The sequence below is a fragment of the Nomia melanderi genome, chromosome 7 (genome assembly GCF_051020985.1).
Source record: "Nomia melanderi isolate GNS246 chromosome 7, iyNomMela1, whole genome shotgun sequence".
Classification (NCBI taxonomy): Eukaryota; Metazoa; Arthropoda; class Insecta; order Hymenoptera; family Halictidae; genus Nomia; species Nomia melanderi.
The window spans coordinates 8,180,668-8,202,227 of NC_135005.1; the positions used below are offsets into that span (position 1 = coordinate 8,180,668).

The 21,560-nt window shown below is 37.7% G+C and overlaps 1 protein-coding gene across 4 annotated transcripts in view; it reads left to right on the forward strand.

Moving 5' to 3' along the window:
• LOC116424351 (protein couch potato) overlaps positions 1-21,299 on the forward strand; it is a 183,094-nt gene extending 161,795 nt beyond the window's left edge. For 3 of the 4 annotated variants that reach the window (XM_076369077.1, XM_076369075.1, XM_076369078.1), the window contains exon 9: positions 18,371-21,299. In XM_076369077.1, the coding sequence (XP_076225192.1) occupies positions 18,371-18,425 (55 nt within the window). In that variant the 3' untranslated portion in view covers positions 18,426-21,299. Of the gene's footprint in view, positions 1-8,634; positions 8,840-18,370 lie in introns of all 4 variants that reach the window. The other variant, XM_076369079.1, reaches the window with a different exon arrangement.
• The last annotated feature ends 261 nt before the right edge of the window (positions 21,300-21,560 follow it).

A 21,560-nucleotide genomic window follows, 5' to 3' on the forward strand; every position in this document is an offset into this window, starting at 1 on the left:
GGCCCTTTTTTGGGCAAATCCTGTGATCGGTAGAGTGTGGATTTCGATGCATTTATGGAACATTTTGGAAGTGGGGACTTATACGAGAAAGTATTTCTATTAGAAGAAGGTGCATGTGAAGCAACACTGCAGTAAAAGAAGTTTCGCTCAATGAAACGCACGATCGTTCCAAAAAATTGTAGAACTCGCCTGACACGAAGTACGGAAATTCGCATAAATTAACCCGAACGGCTACTCGCGAATTCATACACGGCACCCGAGGGTATAACAAGATTCCGCCGAGTAATTATGGCTAGCGATGATGACCCATCCGGGTGCTAGGCCGAATTGTCGGATGGACGTTGTAACCGGTCGATTCTCTCTTTGTTTCTCGTTCGACCGGCATTCTGTGGCTCGGGCCTGGAAAATTGCGGCCGGGAAAGAATCGAACCCATTTAATCCCGGAAAGGAAGGTCGAGGACGAGAAGTAATTCCTGCCGGTCGGATAGTTCGAGGGTTTCTATTCTCGCCGGTTATTTCGACGTCGGACGTGAGAGACCGCGGGGATCGATAGGGGCTCGTTGCGTCAGATTCAAACCGCTGACGTCATATCCAGTTCATTCATCGCGGTGGAAGAAGCTTCGACCTGTATACACCCGCAAATTAAACTCTTGGTTTATAATATCGTACCTGACCCGGTGTGAGGCTTTCAAATGGAAAGTAATATGTAGGTATATTATCAGTTAACCATGTTTATGGGGAATTTGAAAGTGCGAAATGCCACGAAATGCACGCGATTTTAGGAAACACGTAGAATACGTGAAGCGTAGTGGTTCTTGTAGTGGCCATTAGGAAAACGATATTCTATTGTGACTTTGGCTTTATTATCGGAATTCTTTGGTAAAGTTAAAATTTTATTAGTGATATTTGTGTTTGATTTGTTATTGGTGCTTAAGCTTTAAATATTTTACCTGATATTTGACTTGGCATTTAATTTCTATATATTTCACTAAATATTGAACTTTCAAATATTTCACTTGATACAGAACTTCCTGATGACTCATTAGTCCTAAGATATATTCAATATTTCTCAAATCATTAATCGTCATACATCCACAACCAAGCATAGCTACCGCAAATTAATCTATTAAAAATTAAATTGGACTCTATAATACAGAACGTTAATGCATCCTAACCGTGTCTTTAAAAAATGAAGTCTCTATACTCTAAGCAATTAAAGCTCCGTCCACACGACAATCGTTCCGTTAATCTAACAGTGTCGAACAGGACCAACTGAAAATAAAAAAGCATCATCATCATCAAGCGTCTGTCGCGTTGCGCGGCTAAAATGCACTAGCCGCGATGTAACCAGCGTCCACTGAACAACGGGAAAGTCCATGGGACTGTAAACTGGACGACTCGTTCGCCGGAACGATCTTCCTAGATACGTTGAATTTTTTTTTCGGCCCGTATTCAGGCCATACAGCAATGAACTGGAAACGACGAATTTAACGGCGAGCGCCGCCGCGCTTCGCTCTGGAAGCAATTACGCAACTAGGAATTTAAAAGAACCATATAGGTCAGCGACGAATCAGCCACATTTCCTCTCCACACGCAGGCTCTGCAGCGTCCTTAACATTCGCGTCGACGACCGACGCATCTTACGCGACAAGAACATTGACTCTTTGCCTACCGATAGTTTGAAAACAGTTATGCAGGTGCGCGCCAGAGGTATTTGCCGGCCAGGTGCAAACTTTCATTGGTCTCCCCTTAACACTAGGTTCTCGGAGATTTATTGTAAAATTTATTCTATTGGTAGTAGAAAAATTGATATTCATTCATTTAGATTTTGGAAATTAGAGGTGTAAAGATAGACAATTAAACTACGAATTTGTGTGATTGTATCAATCTAATATTAAAACATTGAGAAACATCGTTATTAGCTTTTTATAATGCTCAACTGCGAGACTGTTCGATGTTCCACTTTCCACGCTATTAATTATTATACTGCATTGCATAATTCAAATTTTATTTCAATAAAGTAAATGTTAGATATTTGTTTTTTGCTGGGTACGGTGCACCATCGAGTTGACGTGGCCCTACAGTTATGATATCGGTTTCGGTTCTTGAAGCAGTTATAAAGAATCGAAATAAATTCTAACTGTTACTCGGTATATCAGTTTCGATTTCCGTTCAGAATATAATACAAGTTCTATAATTCTCATTTGAAAAATAATAGTTATAGCACCGATATGAACCAGAACTGAAGCTGATACAGCTCGGAACCAATATACCGAATAACAGTTATGGTTTTGTTTCGGTTTTCCATAGCTGTTTCAGTCGAAACCGATATATACGTAACAGTTATCTTGCAACCTTTTCACTCCTTGGTTTCGATTATATCATTTTTATCAAATATACCTTGGTATCATTGAATTTCGAATTATTTTCCTGAAACATTTTTGCATAAATGATTAAAACAGTATATCCCTTTAGGTCAGTATAACAATTAGTCCTTTGAGGATGAACATAACCATATTGGTGATGCCAGACTTTAGTGTATAGAATTAGAAGTTTTAAATAAGATATTTGCTAATTTTAGTAATGGAAGATATGATTTACCTAGAATTAGTAGTTGTAAGGAAATGATATAATTATTGGGATCACAGGCGAACATAGTTCTCTTCTTTCAAATTGGTTGCTGTCCAATTCTTTACTGTTAATTGAAGAATGAAATTATTTATAAAGAATAGAATTTAATATTAATTTTATAATTTGATGTGCGATTCAATTTTCGGTGGATAAAAGTTGAATATTTTAAATATTTGTAAATTAATAATATTTTAGAAAATCCTCGGTCAGAAAGGGTTAAGTTCTAGTTGAATGCAATAAGTAAGTATCAAAGTGAAAAACTTAGAATACTTCAAACTGCAAGAGGTTAAACAGGATTCTCGGTTCAAGCTCGTATTAATTATAAATGTTAGAAGATCGATTAATAATTTCTTTGCTGTTAATCGCTGTTTGCAAAGAATCACTGAATAACTGTCGGTAGGTGAAGTGTTAATTTAAAATTATCCAAGAATCTTGAACACTCAGGTGAACATCTGTCGATAATTTATGCGTTTATCGTCCGGTACAAAAATCGTTTTTAAAATAGAACGTACCTGTGTCGTTCCCGTTACCGATTTTTACACCCGATTAATTTAATATAGACATTACACGACATGATTAATCGATTTACACGTAATATTTGTCACACGAGCACAGTGTTCATTCATGTTAAAGATAAGATACTAGAGAATTTATTTGGATGTAGATTTTATTTCTTTTGCGTTTAAGATCGACCTTTTTCCAAGTTTTACTGTATTTCTGTAGGCTTTCAATTAAAAAGAAGACATACACCATCCCACAAAATGAAAGAATCACTAAATTTTTAATCGAACAATTGTCGATTTTGTTTATTTATTTTATGTAATTATTATTTTGTATTTGATTATTAGGAAATTTAAGGATTTCATAATTAATTATTTTATATATCTATTATTTTATATTTATAATTAGAAAATTCAAGGATTTTATATTTAGTTATTTTACATAACTATTATTTTATATTTATAATTAGAAAATTCAAGGATTTTATATTTAGTTATTTTACATAACTATTATTTTATATATTACAATTATTGGACAGTTTAATAATTTAAGAGTTTAGTATTAAATAATGGAGCAGGATTACTGTACAAGTGTTTGTCTGATACAAAACAGATGGATGATTAGTTTGTCACGTAACGAGTTAAGACCATAGTTACCAGAAATTACACGTTTAACATGAATGAACAATCGTTATAGGGATTCTATCATTCTACAGAAACGGTGCATCGTTTAGTTCGTTTGTACACGAGATTATTCAGTTGATACGAACACTAACGACTGTTTGTTATCTACTTATTGTACAAAAGCAAAGTATTTTCTTATTGCTTACATACATAACACATATATTTTAAGTATAACATTAGGTACCAGAAAAAATTCGTGTGAGACCTTAAATTCAAATTTAAACGCAGAGAATGGTTTGGTATAATAATTTTATTTTATATGATACCAACGGCATACATATATTGTTCCTAATACCAATTTTGTCCGTTAACACTAGATTTATGGACACACTTTATTCTACTGTACCTAGAAAAATTAATGTTCGTTCATTTAGATCTTGGAAATTGGAGGTTTCAAAATAAACAAATACGATACATATTTGTGCAATTGCATCAATTAACACTAAAACTACCGTACCCGTAAAAATGACCGATATTAATTCTCTTACTTTGCAATTATTGATATTTTCAAAGTAGAAGACATCGAAAAAATGTATTGTTACAATTTTTACAAGGATTACATACTAAGCTCAGTAAATGCTCGGTAGGGTCACCTCTCGAGTGCAGAGGGTTAAACTAGTGAAATACTAATTGAAATCGGACACTAATTCATTACTACCAAGTAAACCACACGAATATTTCCGGTACCTAATATTTATACGTGTTCGAGGTTATTCATTTTTACGAAAAGCTGTCAGAATTATTGGAGTATTCCGATGGGATCAGTCTTGTTTATTTTCCATTAATCGTTTCAGTACCATTCTCGATGGTTTTAGGCAGCCTTACCACGTATCGAGATGTTAACATTGAAAGCTTGTTACTAACAGCACCGCCTCCAAACAGTATCATGAACATCCGCTGATCATTTTACCACGAGTGGAGACGGGATCAAGTATATTGCATGGTTTCGATGCATTGGACGATGAAATTGGTCCACTTATTAAGCTGCAAATTTTATTAATTATATTATTATTGTCTGTTAATTATATATTAATTAAATTGAATTTTGTTGATCGCTTAGAAGCAAAGGTTCAATCATTTATTCAGTACTTGTTTATCATTAATTATATATAGACGTAATGATAATTACTACGATGGAGAAAGTTGGAAATTCGAAATCAATTCAAATAAATATTTTCTATAAATGTAATCGATCCTTCTGGTTTCCTATTATTTCTAAAATTGGGAGATTTTGTTTGTTTGGTTATAGCAATTTTTCCTTTGTATGTATAGTCGCTATAGAATAATACATCAAGATGACATCACTGGTACGTTTAACATTGAGTAACTTTTTTCCTTCCTTCCGAAAAATTTGGTGTTTGACACTTACAACATTTTTTTAAATACTGTATAATCGTTTCTGTATCGATCACATTACCTCTTTTTATCGAACACTTTCTGTCAATGATAGTTTTGTGAGAAAGCTTCTTCAATTAATGAATTGATTCTATTATAATGATGATATATAATATGTAATATATAATATATAATATATAATATATAATATATAATATATAATATATAATATACAATATACAATATATTACATAACATGTTATAATGTAATTCATTTACTTACATCATATATAATATTATTAGATATTAATTAATTCATTATTTCGAATTTATACTTGATCCCATCCCCAACCACCGATCGTAGCTCGTAGCCGTAAAAACGCACCCATGCTAGTACCCGTAATCAATATCAGTAATTAAGACATTAAAAGCGTTTATTAACACCACGACACGCTGGTCCGCACAAGGTGTCGCACGAAGAGAAACAAGCATGGTCGACACACTGACCCAAGCAGGTTCCGTGCACCAAGCCGTTGCCAAATTCACGTTTCTTTTTCCTTTTTTCGTTTCCTTTGACTCTTTATGGACAAATGCCGCCATATTGCCTTTGCCAAAAATGGTCTTTCAGGATCTAAAAACGCAATCAAAGAATTTAAACTTTACACTCGAACTTTTTTCGACTAAAGTGATAGTAACTCGGAGTTTTTTGGTTTCCTACGTCCAAGTAATAAATGATTTATTTGAAAGCAAAACTGATAAATATTTTTCTAAATCTTGTTACAAATGTATAAATGTATAAATTTGAAAAATAGCATTATCAGTATTACATGAAATTAGACGTAACTACTTAATTGTAAGTCACAATATGTTGATTCTTTACCTCAGGAAACTGTTGTGCTTTGGAAACACTTCGAATGCTAAAAGTCAATTATTCTACAAACGATGAATACATACTTAACTTTCTTATGTCCTGGTATTTAATAATTACAATATTCAATTTGGCTCTGTATGAAAATTTTTAACACTAGTTTACAATCTTATACCTATTGTATGTTCTATTGTTTCCAGAAAAATAGATGTTCGTTCATATAAATCTTGAAAATTTAAGCTTCAACAACAAAGGATGAAGATACTTACAATTACATCAATCAAAGTCGACATAAATGTTTACTAAACAATGTTTGTGAAATTCAGTATCCATCCTATCGAGGGATTTTATAATCTAGTGTTAATACTCGCAAAAATCCTCGTTCGAAAATGGTTAACATTAGAACTATCGAACAGTCAAATTAACTTCCTTTTATACTTCTTGAGATATTATTGAGATTTTCATTCGCTTATATTTTAGTCTGTACATTATCAAATCAGGTTTCTTAATAATTTCTCTGAGAAACGCTTGTATCTCTTCAATGATTGTAAAAGAAGAAATCGGGAATATTCTGAGAAAAAAAATTATATTTTGGAAAAAAGATATTCCTAGAAGAGTTATTTTATTAACTGATTATTTGATTGATCTTTAAATTATAATTTTTTATTTATTGACAATAAGTGTGACCGCGAGACTTCGAATCGCCACACGACCACGTAAGCTCGCGGAACCGAAAATTTACCGTGGTTACGCGGTGCCTGGCGGAGCCGCGCTAAATCAAGCGTAATCGATACCGATATTCCCCGTTAATGACATCCTAATGATCCAATTGCCCCTTACGGCCGGAGTTATAAATTCCTCGGTAATCGGTCTTTCGTACACGCCACGGACGGGCTCGAATACTTTCTCGGAACGAGACCGCACGAAAATTGTTCCGGAAATTTTTTTAAAGTTTAGTAAAAGCAATCTTCTTTTCTCAGAATCTTGAGAAAAAAAATATCCGTTAAAGATGTTTAAAAGGAGAAATTTGATTGAAATTGAAGCAAGTAATCTTTGGATTTGTAAGAATTGAAGCTTGAGAAAGAAATTTTGGTTACTGATTTTTGAAAAGAGAAACCTCAGTGAAATTGCATAAATACAATCTTAATAAGGAAATTCTAGGTAAAGACTTTTTAAAAGGAGAAACTTATTTGACGATGACAAACATAGCTTTAATGTGAAATTGAAAATTAGATTTAATTTTGATTTTGAAGTTTCGATAATTCGATGATTGCTAACTTGATAGTCGATGCATTAATGAAACACGAGAGACCATTTTTAATCGGCTCGTCTCGAATTTTCGTTTGTGAATGCACATACGAACTCCATTGTACATACGAACTCAAAAACGAACCTTTTGGACAAATCGGCTTACCGCAGAGTTCGACAAAGTATAATCTGATTACAGATTGTTGACGATGATTCAAATGTTATAATTGATTCGATTGGAATCTTTAATTGTTACTAATTTACAACTGAAATTGAAATGGTTACAATGAATCCTAATGAACAAACACACATAGTAACTTACAATTGAAAAATTCAGCAATATAATATTAATTTATAATCAGATTATACAGAATGTCGAAGAAATAGGTGGCCAAACTTTTCCAGGAAAGGAAGTGTCAAACAAACATTTCTCAAGAAAAAAAGGCTTTCATGAAGTGTTCTCGTATTAGTTAAACACTAATACAATTACTAACATTAATAACTAATATTAATAACAACATTGTTAATAACATTATTTTCGATTAATTAAATACAAGCATCGCAAATTTATTAATCACACTAATCATTAATATTAACAATTGTAACATTAGTATCTAATCAATCCAAGAACATTTCCCAAAACCTTCTTCTCAAGCACTCAACAATAGTACTCAGCCTATTATTCTAATCCACTCAAATGCATTAAGACAAATAATATTCACAACAGAAATACCACGTTCAAAACCAAACCAATACCAATCCAAACATTTCATACCAGAAACAACATTCCATAATACCACTCAGACTAATTGTCACAATGCTCTTCTAAAATCAACATCAAAAGTAACCTACTATTAGCCTCTCACGCTAGCTCCATCGACTACTGAGCTAAAAGTGCACAGAAGCAAGGGGACTCTTCCATTCACGACACTCGGCTTTCGACGCATGGTCATTATTAGCGCGCGCTAAGGCCCGAGCGTCGTGAGTGCAAGAATCCCCCCATCCCTCTGCACTTTTAAGCCACAAACCGATGGCACTAACGTGAGAGGCGAATTGTATAACTTCCTTTCTACTCACAGTGTAACACGATACCAAACTCTGGCCAACTATTACTTCGACACCCTCTATCACACTGAATTCCAATTATCATTATTAGCTAATACATCATATTAGCTCGTCGCCCCAAGAATCGTTTCTTCTTCGTGCAACACCAGCTGGTAGCTATCCTATCAGCAACATTGCCAAAAGCATAATCGAAACACGACCAGACCAGACCCAACACCAGAGCCCCCTTTTCTCTTTTTCTACCAGAGTATCTGTCATAACTAACTAGAGCACGTATTGTACGCTTCTCTTATTTATGCACAGTTTTCCTGGTTTCTCCCGGCTTCGTATGCACACGGGGGGAGGGTCGCCGGTGGCCTTTGTCGAATACCAAGACGTTCGCTACGCGGCCCAGGCGATGGCCACTCTCCAAGGATCCTTACTCCTCTCCTCCGACCGGGGAGCGATACGAATCGAATATGCAAAGTCAAAAATGGCCGAGGTGGGCTTTACAAATCTCTGGATCGAAGTAGGTTTCATTTTATGCTACGCTAGCCGCTACCTACTTACCTACACGCGCGACCGTGCGACGACGAAAACGCAGCACCGTTCCCCCTGTCTTCTGCCGTTCGTTGCTATCTGACGACCCCTAAAGAGATACTGCGAACGTTGCCCAACTCCGTTCTCGCTTGCACAGTTCTTGCTAACCGTCTTTTATGCCTGGTTTCTCTCAGTTCTGTTTCTTTTCTCGGCTGTCTCGCCAGGGGTTGAAAACAATTGTATCGGTCTTGGTTCTTGAGAACCTATGGAGAACCGGAATAGAGTCATAACTAGATTGTGGATGTTTATGCGAATTCAAATTTTTACGAAGGTAATTGAAGAAATAGAATGACGATAGAAAAAGATTGTTCATAATAAAAGCTATGAGAAGCAGTAAACTTTGAATATATTGTATATTTTATGAAATTCTGCGCGTTTCGTGCAATTTTATGCTTTCAGACTTATCGGGAATGCATAAAGGTTCGCGGTCTAGTCGTAACTGTTATTGGGTGTATCGGTTCTGGGCTATACGGGTTCTCTATCGGTTCTATAACTGTTAGCTTTCGCTTCTGCATCTCTTTCAGAACCGATGAATAACAGTAATACTGATACGTAATACTAAAATTAATACAAATTCCGTTGTAACTAAAATGAATGAAAATCTCTTTAAATCGAAGCTTTCGGATATAAGCCGTGTCCTCTAGGAATTAAAACATTTACGAAACGCCATCATCCCAGCTGGCATCATTAAGGGTTTAACAATAAGACGCACCGATACTCATCTTAGACCCCTAATGATGGCAGCTGCGATGATGGCGTTTCATCGGGATATAATTCCTAGGGGACACGGCTTATACCCGAAAGCCTCGATTCAGTTATTACTGCCACTCGTCGGTTCTAAAAGAAACGCAGATGCGAAAAATGATAGTTATAGAACCAATATAGAACCGATATTCCAATATGGCCCATATGGCTGCAATATAGCTCAGAACCAATGCACCTAATAACGGTTATGACTTCATTTCAATTCTCGAACACTTACTTTCGAAACCTTTTCAATCCCTGGTTCTCACGCGGTTCTGATCCTTCATTGGTGTTGCTAACGAGGAAAATTTGAGGACCATTGATTATTGTTCTGCAGATCGGTGTATTGATTCCTTAAACGTGGCGTGTGTTGCTCTTGAGAATCTTGTATGTAGATTTAGGTGTCATGATTCACGGAAGATCGTAAACGAATGTTCAGGTATCCGACGATGAGGTCTGCGTTTTCGTCATCAGACACAGTGGACGAACCAGTGGGAGCTGATCAGAATGGCCCTAGACCCTAAGTACTCGATCGTGGTCCTTTTCGGCTTTTCTTGGCTAGTGTCTGTGAATCGTTGATTTCATTGAAGAATATTTCTGTTTCTAATTAATTGTTTTTATCACGTGTTACCTGGTATTTCGTTTTCCTGTGAGAACAATTCGGGTTGAGTCTGATTTAACGATCGCCGAACGTCAGTCTCGATTGGCCAATTGATTTCAGGCGTGTATTTCACGTGACACGTCTCAGGGCCATTTTCTCCAGCTTCCTAACGGATCGGTGGTCTCAGCAGGACTCGCAGCCAATTATCTCGATGTCTGATTTAAATCGATCACGCGGCACGCACGGTTTGTCGTCTCTGGACCGCGGTAACACGGATCGCCGAACCTCGATCGCGGTCGAAGGCTTCGCCGAAGCTGGGTCCACTAACATTGACGTTGCTAATTGCCGATTGAGTGGCTTGGAATAATAGTGGTGTGACTACTATTTCTGTGTTCTCGAAGGAAAAATGGTTTTGCGACATATTCTTGGATTAATTGGATAATGTCGCAATTACTGATATTGGTAGTTAATGATATAATAGTGTAATGTTAACGTTATAATATTAATATTCTAACATTAACGTTACAATATCAATACTGCAATAACACTGTTGTAATACTAACTTTGTAATACTAATATCTAATTAATCCAAGAACATTTCACATAAGCTTTTTCCTCAAGAACTCAAAAATAGTAGTTAAGTCACTATTATTCGGAGCCATTGAATTATCCGTCGCTGATCGCCAAAGGATCGTGCCACTAGCCGATCCATATCTACTTTTCCAATTCTTCTTTCTTATCAGTCTTTCTTTCTTCTTTTCCTTTTGCGGGGGGTGACACTTGTGTGCCATTGACCAGGCAAATTCGAACTATATAATTCGATTTTCGCCACTGAGATACATTTCTTCCGTTACCGTCCCATCTTTCTTGATTTTTGTTCTCTTATTTCGTTCTCTCCGCTGTTCTAAGTTCATCCAACAAATGTTCGCCAGCAACGACGCCCGCTTATGTACTTTCCTCCCTGGTTCTCCGTTGTTCAGTTTTGCTCGTTCTTCATCGTTTTTTGCTTCTTTGTAGCAGACCGCCCAGCAGCTTACGTCTTTCAATGTGTATATACCTTTATTTTCGTTGTATGTACACTGCCGCTCAAAAGTATCTCGATACTTATCTACTGTTTTTTGAAAATCTAAAATATATATTATTTATTATACTTAATATTTATCATAAATATTTATTATATTTAATATATATATGTTTAATATACATTATTATTGTTATTATTTATTACTATTTATTAATTAATGATTTTTAATGTTAAATTCTGTTATGTGAATACGTTCTACGTAAGCATTCCAATGCTATTATAGAGGACGGTTGCATTACTGGAATGTTTTAATAGATAAAAGTTTATTCTTATTCTTTCATGAAATTATGTTTTACTTGTAAGTAAAATATAAATACTATATTATTATGAACGTAATATTATTATGATGCAACAATTGTATTTTAATAATGATATTATAAGTTATAACATTAGTGCAGTGTTTATATTTTGACATTTTTAATTTTAAAAACCCGCCTCAAGTTTGATCACAAAATGAAAAATTCATAATCAGGATGCCACGAATAAGAATAAAAATAGAGATACAAATGTGTATATTGTCTTAATCATTAGCAAAATATGTTCTTTCGTATAAGATAGAATCTAAAATGCACAAAATTCATTGAAATTCATTAAGGATTTCTCATCCTCTTTTCTGACAGTTATAAGCAACCAAAATAAATTTTTATTATCAAAGTCGCCGGCAATACAACAAAGTTTTCAGTCACTTATAATTATCATGTGTAATTTAAACCATTTTAATTGAACGATGAAGTTCAGTTTACACGAATGATTAAACAGTCGACGAATTTTTGCTACAGTTATTCGCAATAGGACGTGATGACGCATTCTAGGTTAATTTAATGTAAAAAAACTCAATGTTGTTCAATGTCCACAGATCAAAGCAAACAGCTATTTTGCTATTCTTAATTTATTATCTTCAAAATAAATTCGCACTTTCATTGGAATGGAAAATTTAGTTATGTTTCTTCCAAATTGTTGATAATAGAATGGTAAATGAATTTGATAGCGAAAGTAAATAATATGCCAAAGAGTCAATCCGTTATTCTATCTTTTATCTCACAATCATGCTCGATAGAACTACTTCATCGTTAGTAATTTGTAGATTATAGATTAAAAATTGACAGCAGACGAGTGACATTTCATTTGTATGAAAAATAACTAACCAACGTTCAGATTTGTCGAATTTGCTTGAACATCATCGCGAGTCTGACATGTTATTATAGGAGAAGGGGTTAAAGGACATTGTCGCAAGCTCCACCGTGAAAAACCAAGAACTTTCCGGACCGTAAAGGTTAAAACTACCAAGGTGTCAAATTGACTTCTTTAAAATTCCTCTATAGAAATTCTAAGAGTGCATCTATTCAGACTTCTATCAACCAATTAAGCGTTTTTAGCGAATATACTCGTCATAAAGAACGTACAAGATTTTGTATTATAACGAGTGTAACAGATAACAGATAACTTACCTTTTCGACCCCTCTGGAGGACACACACTTCTCAAAGAGGTCGCGGCAACTAACTGTTTAACTTGCAGTTGTGTTCACGTATTGTAAACACGTTATCTTTTTAATAATTGCAAAAAGAAGAAATCAGAAATAGATCGTTTTGGTCCGTCTAGTAGTTCTAGTGTTAAGAAAGTGTCCGATCACTTTTGAGCGGAAATGTACCTATTCGCGTCCACCTGTCTTCTCCGTGTCCATTCCCGTTTCCGTTTCCCTCTTAGCTGCCCCCTGGACTGGTGTGTAACCTTTTGTTGTGCGCACATTTGATTCGAGCACTCTTGCACGTAACCCGCCGCGCTTTTCTCCGTTTCTCGTCGCCGACGAGAGCTTTTCGCCGAGTTAAAACGTCGCCGATGTGGACACGCTCCGAAGAAATTGGCGAAATTTCTCGTAGCGATTCTCCGATAGCTTTGAACAGGGCCCGGGAACCGGAGGGCTCAAAGAGATCGCCGCTTTTATTTTAATTTCTTCGGGCGAGCTGCCTGGGGAACAATTTCAAGCGTGAATCGCCGAGCGGGAATTTAATTAAAAAGGAAGAAATATTTCGGCGCGGGCAGAATGTTCTTTGACGCTCGAAATCCAGGCAATTAGCAGAAACTTTCCTAAGCTGGGATCGAGAGCAAACGAATGTAGGTTCGTTTCTTTTCAGTGTGTGTTTATCTTTGTGCTTGCGACCGTTTTTTTCGGTATAACGATGATAAACGACGATGAAGAGAATATTGGATGAGTGTAGAGACATTGGGAGGATTTTTTGGGTAATAAAATAAAGGATATGTTTTGGCCTGTAGCTAGTAGTGGTTTGGTTGACAAGTCTCGTCGCCTTTTAAAACGAGATTTCAGGAGAAACATTCGTTAGATTAAACTTCATTGTCATAGTTAAATATTAAGGAAAATGTTATACGAAGTTCGGTTACAAATATTTTATTGAAGATCTACAAACAGATGTACAAAAGAAATTCGAATCGAGTCGCTAGCAAAGTATCTGTTACACCGACAGACCTTCGCATCCCAGAAATTAGTCAATCAATAGAATATCAGAAAATCTTGAAAACTTGCTTCACCTTCTCTTCGAAAGGGATGTCTTGGCAGCGCAATGCCAAAACGGACGTGGCTGCCGAAGGAATACTTATTCGGTGTACATACTAATCCTAGTCCAAAGTGAAGAATAGGGGAATGTAGGGTAAAACGAGACACCAATGTTTTCCGTAGATGATACTTGTGCACTGATCCGCAGTCGGTCACAAACTATACGAAGAACTTATTAGGGCTATTCACGCAACACCAGCTCGATACGAGCTCGTTATCTACGAAAAACATTGGTGTTCCGTTTTACCCTACTCTCTCCCACTGCTCGCAAGCAGCTACGCGAACTACTCGGGAGCTGCCACTAAGAAAAGTGTCCTATTCACTAGAGCTCGCTAGTTGGTCACAAGTAGTTAGTCACTTGTCCGTTCAATACTCAACATTACAGGCACGTGCAGACACGTTTCGAGCTCACGGACAGGTCCACTGATGGTACAGTGTGCCTGTCACGTCTTGGCTGATGAAAACTGACCAATCAAACCCACATTTCTCAGCCTGGCCATTAAACGGCCCCCAACAGGACCATTGAACGATGGCTTGATATCTAACACGGAGGCCTAGGGGCGAAAGTCACATTTGGTCTCAGAACCGTCCGAACATCATCAGTGGAAGTGTTCCCTTGCCTCCCTGACATTTTCGCTTTTAAGACAAACGAAGTCTTTTCTCCGTCGAACTATAGTCGGCCAAGATGCGATAGGCTAACTGTACACCCCCGAACGAACACTGTTCGCTGATGGGTTCTCTGCTTGCTGTTCGCAAAACCGTGCACAGTGTCGACGGACATGTTTGGCTAGTTACTCGCGAACAGCTGTGGACCCGGCCTTAGAAAGCTTGTCCCCCTCAACTTTCGCCGTTGAATAAACCGTCCCGCATTTTCTTTCCTCCGTGGTAGCCGAAGATTCTCCCGCTCTCCTTTCCCGTCCGGCCCCGCAGCCCCTCGTCCAACCGAAAGCCCGTGAAAGAGAGCTTTTCAGTCCGGACGCAGCCACGGCCTAATGAGGTACGTAAATTACTCAATGGCGGAGCGTCTACTCTCCTAGCGGGCCGTGGGAAGAACCTCATTCGGGGAAAGGGACAAATGTAGGTTGTCTCTTCATCCTTCTCCGCACAATGACGGAATTCATTAACGCGGTTCTTGCCGGTGGTAACCACCGGACAATTATGGGAAAATGAGAAAGAAAGCTGGACGTCCATCAAATGTCCGTCCGCTTCGGCGATCGAAATATCGAAACGGTCCATCGGATTTCCCGTGTCACGTTTGCGTCTGTCCGAAAGTCTTTCGACGGTTGTCGGAATTCGCGCTTGCACGGAGCGTAGGACGAAAAGCGAGGCAATTATATCGATTAGCGGCTCCTGCTCTTCCCGGTTCACTTTCATTGACACCTTTCGCCGGTGTTATTTTAGTTAGACTAATTGTTTGGCGTCTCGAGAATTGCCTTTAACATGAACTATATTTTACTGGTTAAACACTTGCAGACATGTTGGAAGTCGTTTGAGACTTATCGATTTCTTGGTAATCGGTAAGAAATTAGTATAAGAATAGTCTTCTTGATGCAAGGTGTTGTGCAGCGTACTTCATAGAGACAGAAGTTGACCAATTCATAGATAGAAATTCTAGACACTGATCATTAAAATCAATATTAAGTAAAATTAACATTAAAGTAAGTATTGCTATAACGAGTATAAAATGAAACTTGTTTAAACGTAATATTATTTGTTACACTTATCACAGAGAAAATAAGAAAGCGCATCGCTTGCATTATTCATCTTGTATGCGATTCACTTTACGTTCAACTTTGCTGGCGTTCTGTTTGAACCAACTCTTAGACAGTAGAATTTACAGCATTTCTGTAAACTCCTGTGTCCTGAAATACCTTGTGCAATTCGAATATTAAAAGAAATGAGAAGGAAAAGTCCGGAGAGCAATACGATCGATCGATCCGACAACACGGAATCGCTTTTATTCGCGATAATCCTCGGCGCCGACAACTCTCTCCTGGACAGTTCTCCTCGCAATTGTAAATCAGGGCATATCGGCGGACAAAACCCTGCGAAATTGATGAAACGTAAACAAACGAGACGTGATGAGCGATCGAGCGATCCTTTCACGCGTCGCTCGCCCATTTCGATTTCACGATGAACGCCCACTGTCGACGCGTATCCGGCTTGTCAATGTACTGCTATCTTGCCAACTGGCAGCTTCTATCTCGCTGCGTTCTTCGGGTCTCTCTCGACCCCATCGCGTCCCCATCGGTGAACTTTGTAAATTAACCCCTTAAATTCACGAAGAATTTAACAAAACAATACCAACCATCCATCGACAACACGATTTTTCACCAACATGGCCGACGATATAGAGTTTTATGGTCTGTCTTGATTTTTCTGTAAAAATTTGAATAGCAGTCACTTAACCCTTGGACGGCGGTGACCGGGTCCATTTTGACCCGTGTTTTAAAGACCACTCAACTTCCCATTCATTTACAGCTAATTTGCGTTCTTAGACAGTTATATCAGACTTAGTAACAAATATGACACATTAACAGCAATCTGTATAGTCCAAGTCATTGTAGCTCATGGAATCATCAGAAACGTCTGTCTTTCGAGAGTTAATCCTACGGCATTTCGAAATGCGTAGCTAAGTATTGACATTATAGTTTCATCACATATTTCTTTATATTCATACACATTCGATAGATATCAGATCAACATTAGATTATCGGTCACAAATGTATTGATTTCTTTAAATTCTGGACTACTATTTCGTTTTTCTGTATAAACGAAAAGCTGTTCTGTTACTAGTAATCGGATAGTAACAATGACACGTCCACCAGCAAATCGAAAGAAGACAATTGATTTGAGGAGAAAATTCGACGTTTAAGGGGTTAACTACTTCCTCGCCGATTTCGATGATTTCTGTACGTTACAGGAATCGATATTTCGAACAACTTTTTCCCTCTTACCAAAATGACCAACTCTTTTAATTTCCGAGATATTAATGAGAATCTGCCGCTACTACGCGTATAACAAATGTAAAATAAATTGAACGAGAAGGCTCACGAAGAAAATCGTGCGGCTTGGGATTGAAAATCAAAAACTTTCTGTTTACGCATATATGTTTCCGGTTGCGCTTGACTTTCCTGCGACTGTTTTAACCGCAGAGGTGGTCGAACAAAGTTTAACGTTATAATCTGATTTAACTTACTTTATTGAGCACTGCCGAGTAAAAATGCTGCGATCTACCAAAAATTTTCAAGCAGTCGAACATTTACCATTTTCCATAGGTGCAAAAGCTAAATAGATACATTTTCAACTGCCTTTCGACCGCCACTGCACATAGAAACTCTCCTCTATGGAAATTTCTTCTGTCCCAACTTTCTGTTTCTGTTGCTAACGCTTCAACTCTATATTTAGAAACTACTAGAAACATAAATATGAATTCGTACATTTCTTTTCTTTCAATCAATTTTCATAACGTTGCTTTAACGATTGAGGTCGTTAGCAACGTTTCACATTTAACCATTCACAGTTTCGCGTACAACTTCGTGATAGTCCGAAATAAAATAAGTTTTCGTACATTATCATTGGAGTTTAACCCTTGGCACTCTATAGGCACCACTATAGCATCATTTATAATATTAAATATTTTAACGAACAAAGTTGAAAAAACTGCTTCAAGATTATTGCATCTGCTGCACATGCAAATATTCTTCAAAGAAGGAAAATAAAAAATCTGAGAAATGTTATAATATAACATTTATTTAATTTACTTAATCTAAGTTTCGCCAGGACCAGTATAAAAACGATTTGGAGTTGCTGATAGTGTACAAAATCAGCTGGAGTGTTAAGGGTCAACATGTTGACTGCCACGGTGGTCGCCGATGACCGGATCTTCCAAATTTCTTGAACACAATTACAATAAAAAATAATATGTATTAACATAAGCAGTGAGATAATAGCATAATATGAGTACAGTGATACCAAATCATTAATAATTATTTCTAATACCATTTGCCTTTGTTACGAAAGAAAAAGTGAAAAAAAAACGCTCGAAATTCTCGTGGCAGTCAACGTGTTAATATCAATATTATCAGGCAGCTTCATACTTTTACTCTCTCAGTATTTTTTACATTCCAATATTATTCGCAAATTTTGTTACACAATTACCGTTAAGTAAAGTAAGAATGAACTCTACAATAAATTAGGTCACGCTAACTAGAAAACGCGTTGTCGTTCACGAAGAAAACCGGCAAACAACGACAACCCTTGTCACCCAATGAACTCGCGAACCGAAACTAAATCACTTGAAACATTAAACTAATGTTCGTACAGCTTCAAACTAAAAACAACGGTTCCCTTAAGTTTGCTCGAGTCAAACGCAGAAATCGCGAAGCAAAATTAAAGTAAACCGACAACAGCGAAACCGTTGCCACGTGCCCCGATTAATCGAACCCTTTGTTTTTCCAGGGATCAAAGAGAGAAGAAAACGGGCAACCTTAAGATCGACATCAACGGCATGTAAGAAAGCGAGAGGGAAAGAGAGGAAGACCCAGAGGGAATCGTTCGAGCGTGCTTGCGCCCCAGAAGAGAGACCCAAACCGGAAAAAAGAAAATCGAGAACAACCAGGAACAACCGTTCGTCCTCGCCTCTCGTCGAACGAGCAAAACCAATGTTCGACGACGACACACACACACACACACACATATCAACGAAACCGGCCAACGTTCACGGGCATCCCGGATACACTCGTCGTCCGTGAACATTCGTTACATAGGGGAAAGTTGAAAACGATACCTTAAAGGGGAAGAAGGCGAGAAACAAGAGAAACTACAAAAAAGGGGAAAAAACGAAAAGAAAACGGTAAAAGAAGAAAGGGGTGCGTAAGGAAGAAGGTTTGAAGCAGGGCGAGAAAAAGTAAGAGAGTAAGAAGTAAAGGAAAAAATGGTGAATACCACGAATTAAACACGTCGGAGGTGGGGGGAGGGTTGGGGGAGAAAGGGGATGAATTCCTCGCCACCCGGCAAGCACCAGTAGGTAAATTCTGTAAATTCTTGCGGCGCAAACAGGCGTTCACACATTTCGCGACTCGCGGGGGCCCAAATAATTCGCGTATAATAATATTCCTAGGTATATATATTTTTTAACGACTTAACTTATCGATTCGTAGCCGTGTATTACCTTCTCTATTTATTTTCCACCGAGTCTTGATTGATCGACGACGACGAAGAAGAAAAAGAAAAAGAAGAAGAAGAAAACAAGGAAGAGGAAGAAGAGAAAACGAAGAAAAGAGAAAGAGAGATAGAACCGTGGGAGATGAGAAAGAAAAAAAGACATCGGGTGAAACGAGAACGCGGCCAGTAGTAGAAACAAAATGGCGGGTAACGGAGACGCGCGGGAAACGGGGCTTATTAGTCCGTTCCGCGAACCAACACGACCGCACGTCTCCGAGCACACATCGCGAGAGCAAGGAAGGCACTCTTCGAGTCACACACGCGCACTTATAATTGTAACACTTGTTCACGTACACACACCGTTGAATCCACTCACTCACACCACAGACGCGAGACATTTGTTCTTTTTTTTATTGGTGAGACCCGCGCCGCCCTCGACGACTCGACGATCGTCGAGCAACGAACGGAATAGTGGCATCGATCGTTGTTCGATTTAGAAGGAAAAGGGGGAGGGAGAAAAAATTTAAAAGGAAGGTACGAAAAAGAGTTTAAATGAAGTATAATAGGGGAGAAAGAGTATTAATTAAGAGAGACTAACTGTTCCGCAGGATGGTATCTTTCTGTCGTTCGAGGAATAGGGTGCCTTCCGTTCCTCGGCCAGCGTCGTTCCGCGAGTAAAACGATTTTTAATCGAATTTTGTGGTAAACATGGATCGATCTTGGATGAGAGGAATGTTCAATTCGAAGAGAGTACTCGTTTAAGGGTTGTTAGGAAAATTAGAAACACTTCCATCGACGTGAGATACGTATTAGAACAAATTTTCTGGATGGAAGCTGTCGTAATATCGAACCTCGTGGTAGATTGAAACGAAATGATGCTCTGAAGACGATTCGGCTTGACCCGTTCGTGACGAGAGCTGACGCGTGTTATAAAGCTAAATGCGAGATGATGTTAGAGAAAGATTATTGTAATCGTGAAACAATGGTACAAAACCGAAAATTCTACTGAAAAAGAATAAAATTAAGAAGTTAACATTCTACGCAATTTTATATGGTATGTTCTACTGGAGAAAAACAAAATTAATGAGTTATAATTCTATGAAATTTTATATAGAAGATTCTAATAAAAATTCTATATAAAATTCTATACGAATTTATATGGAAAATTCTACCGAAAAGAACAAAATTGACAAACTAAAATCTTACGCAATTTTATACAGAAAACTCTGTTAAGAAACGAAGCAAATGAAACGAAATTCTATACAATTTTCTATGGGATTTATCGCACGGCAAATTAAAATATACAATATACCGAACAAGAGTTTATTATATTGTACATTCCACACACGTGCTCGTTACAGAATTTTCCACGCAAAATCGAATGACGCGCGTAAGTGTCATCGGTCGCGAACGGGTTAACCGCGGGACGACGCGCAGCCGACGCACGGATGCCTACGTGAGTGGCGGTCGCGGGTGTTCGCGTACGAAATTGCATAATATAGACAAGTGGAAACGAGACGAAGGCGAGTACATCAAGCTTAATACCAAAGGTGCCCTAAGAAGCGTGTAATTTATGTTTTATCATTGGCGCGTCACAAAAAAGGCGAGCATATACATTTTAATTATGATATCTTGTTAAGGAAGAGTTTAAAGTAATCCTAGACGATGAGAAGATGGATGATTGAGCGATTGAGATATCGCGTGCTTGTACGAGAGAATGAATCCGAAAAAATTGTAGAACACAGAGAGTGAGAGAGAGAAGGGGGGGGAGAGAGAGAGAGAGAAAGAGAGAGAGAATAAGAGAATGAGAGAATGAAAGAATGAGAGGATGAGAGAATGAAAGAATGAAAGAATGAGAGGATGAGAGAATGAAAGAATGAAAGAATGAGAGAATGAGAGAATGAGAGAATGAGAGAATGAAAGAATGAAAGAATGAAAGAATGAGAGAATGAGAGAATGAGAGAATGAGAGAATGAGAGGATAAGAGAATGAAAGAATGAAAGAATGAGAGAACGAGAGAATGAGAGAATGAGAAAAAGACGAAGGGAGGCAGCAGGGGGAGGGGAGGAAACGAGGTAAACAAGAGGGAGAACAAAAGAGTGAATGAAAGAAAGAAAGAAAGAGTGAGAGTGTGCAAGTACTACGTAATAATCTTATACATTATACATAAACGAATGCGAACATATCATAGGATTAAGCAAGTAGAGAGAAAAGAAGTTAAAGATCTTGTATTTCCGGGGTTGGGGGGTTGGGGAGGGGAGAGAGATTTAGGGGGAAAGTTAATGAACAAAAAAAATAGAAAAAAAAAGAAAACAAAGGGGGAGCGAAAAAAATGAGACGGGAGTAAACTTTTAAACGATCTGTCGTTCGTAGCGGCGCAGGCACGGCGTGTGAAGATATGAAACACCCGAGTATCGATGGTGTGGTGTGGTGTGTCCCGTTGTCCCTGCGCGCCAGACGCAACGGCCAACTCGGCACGTAATTT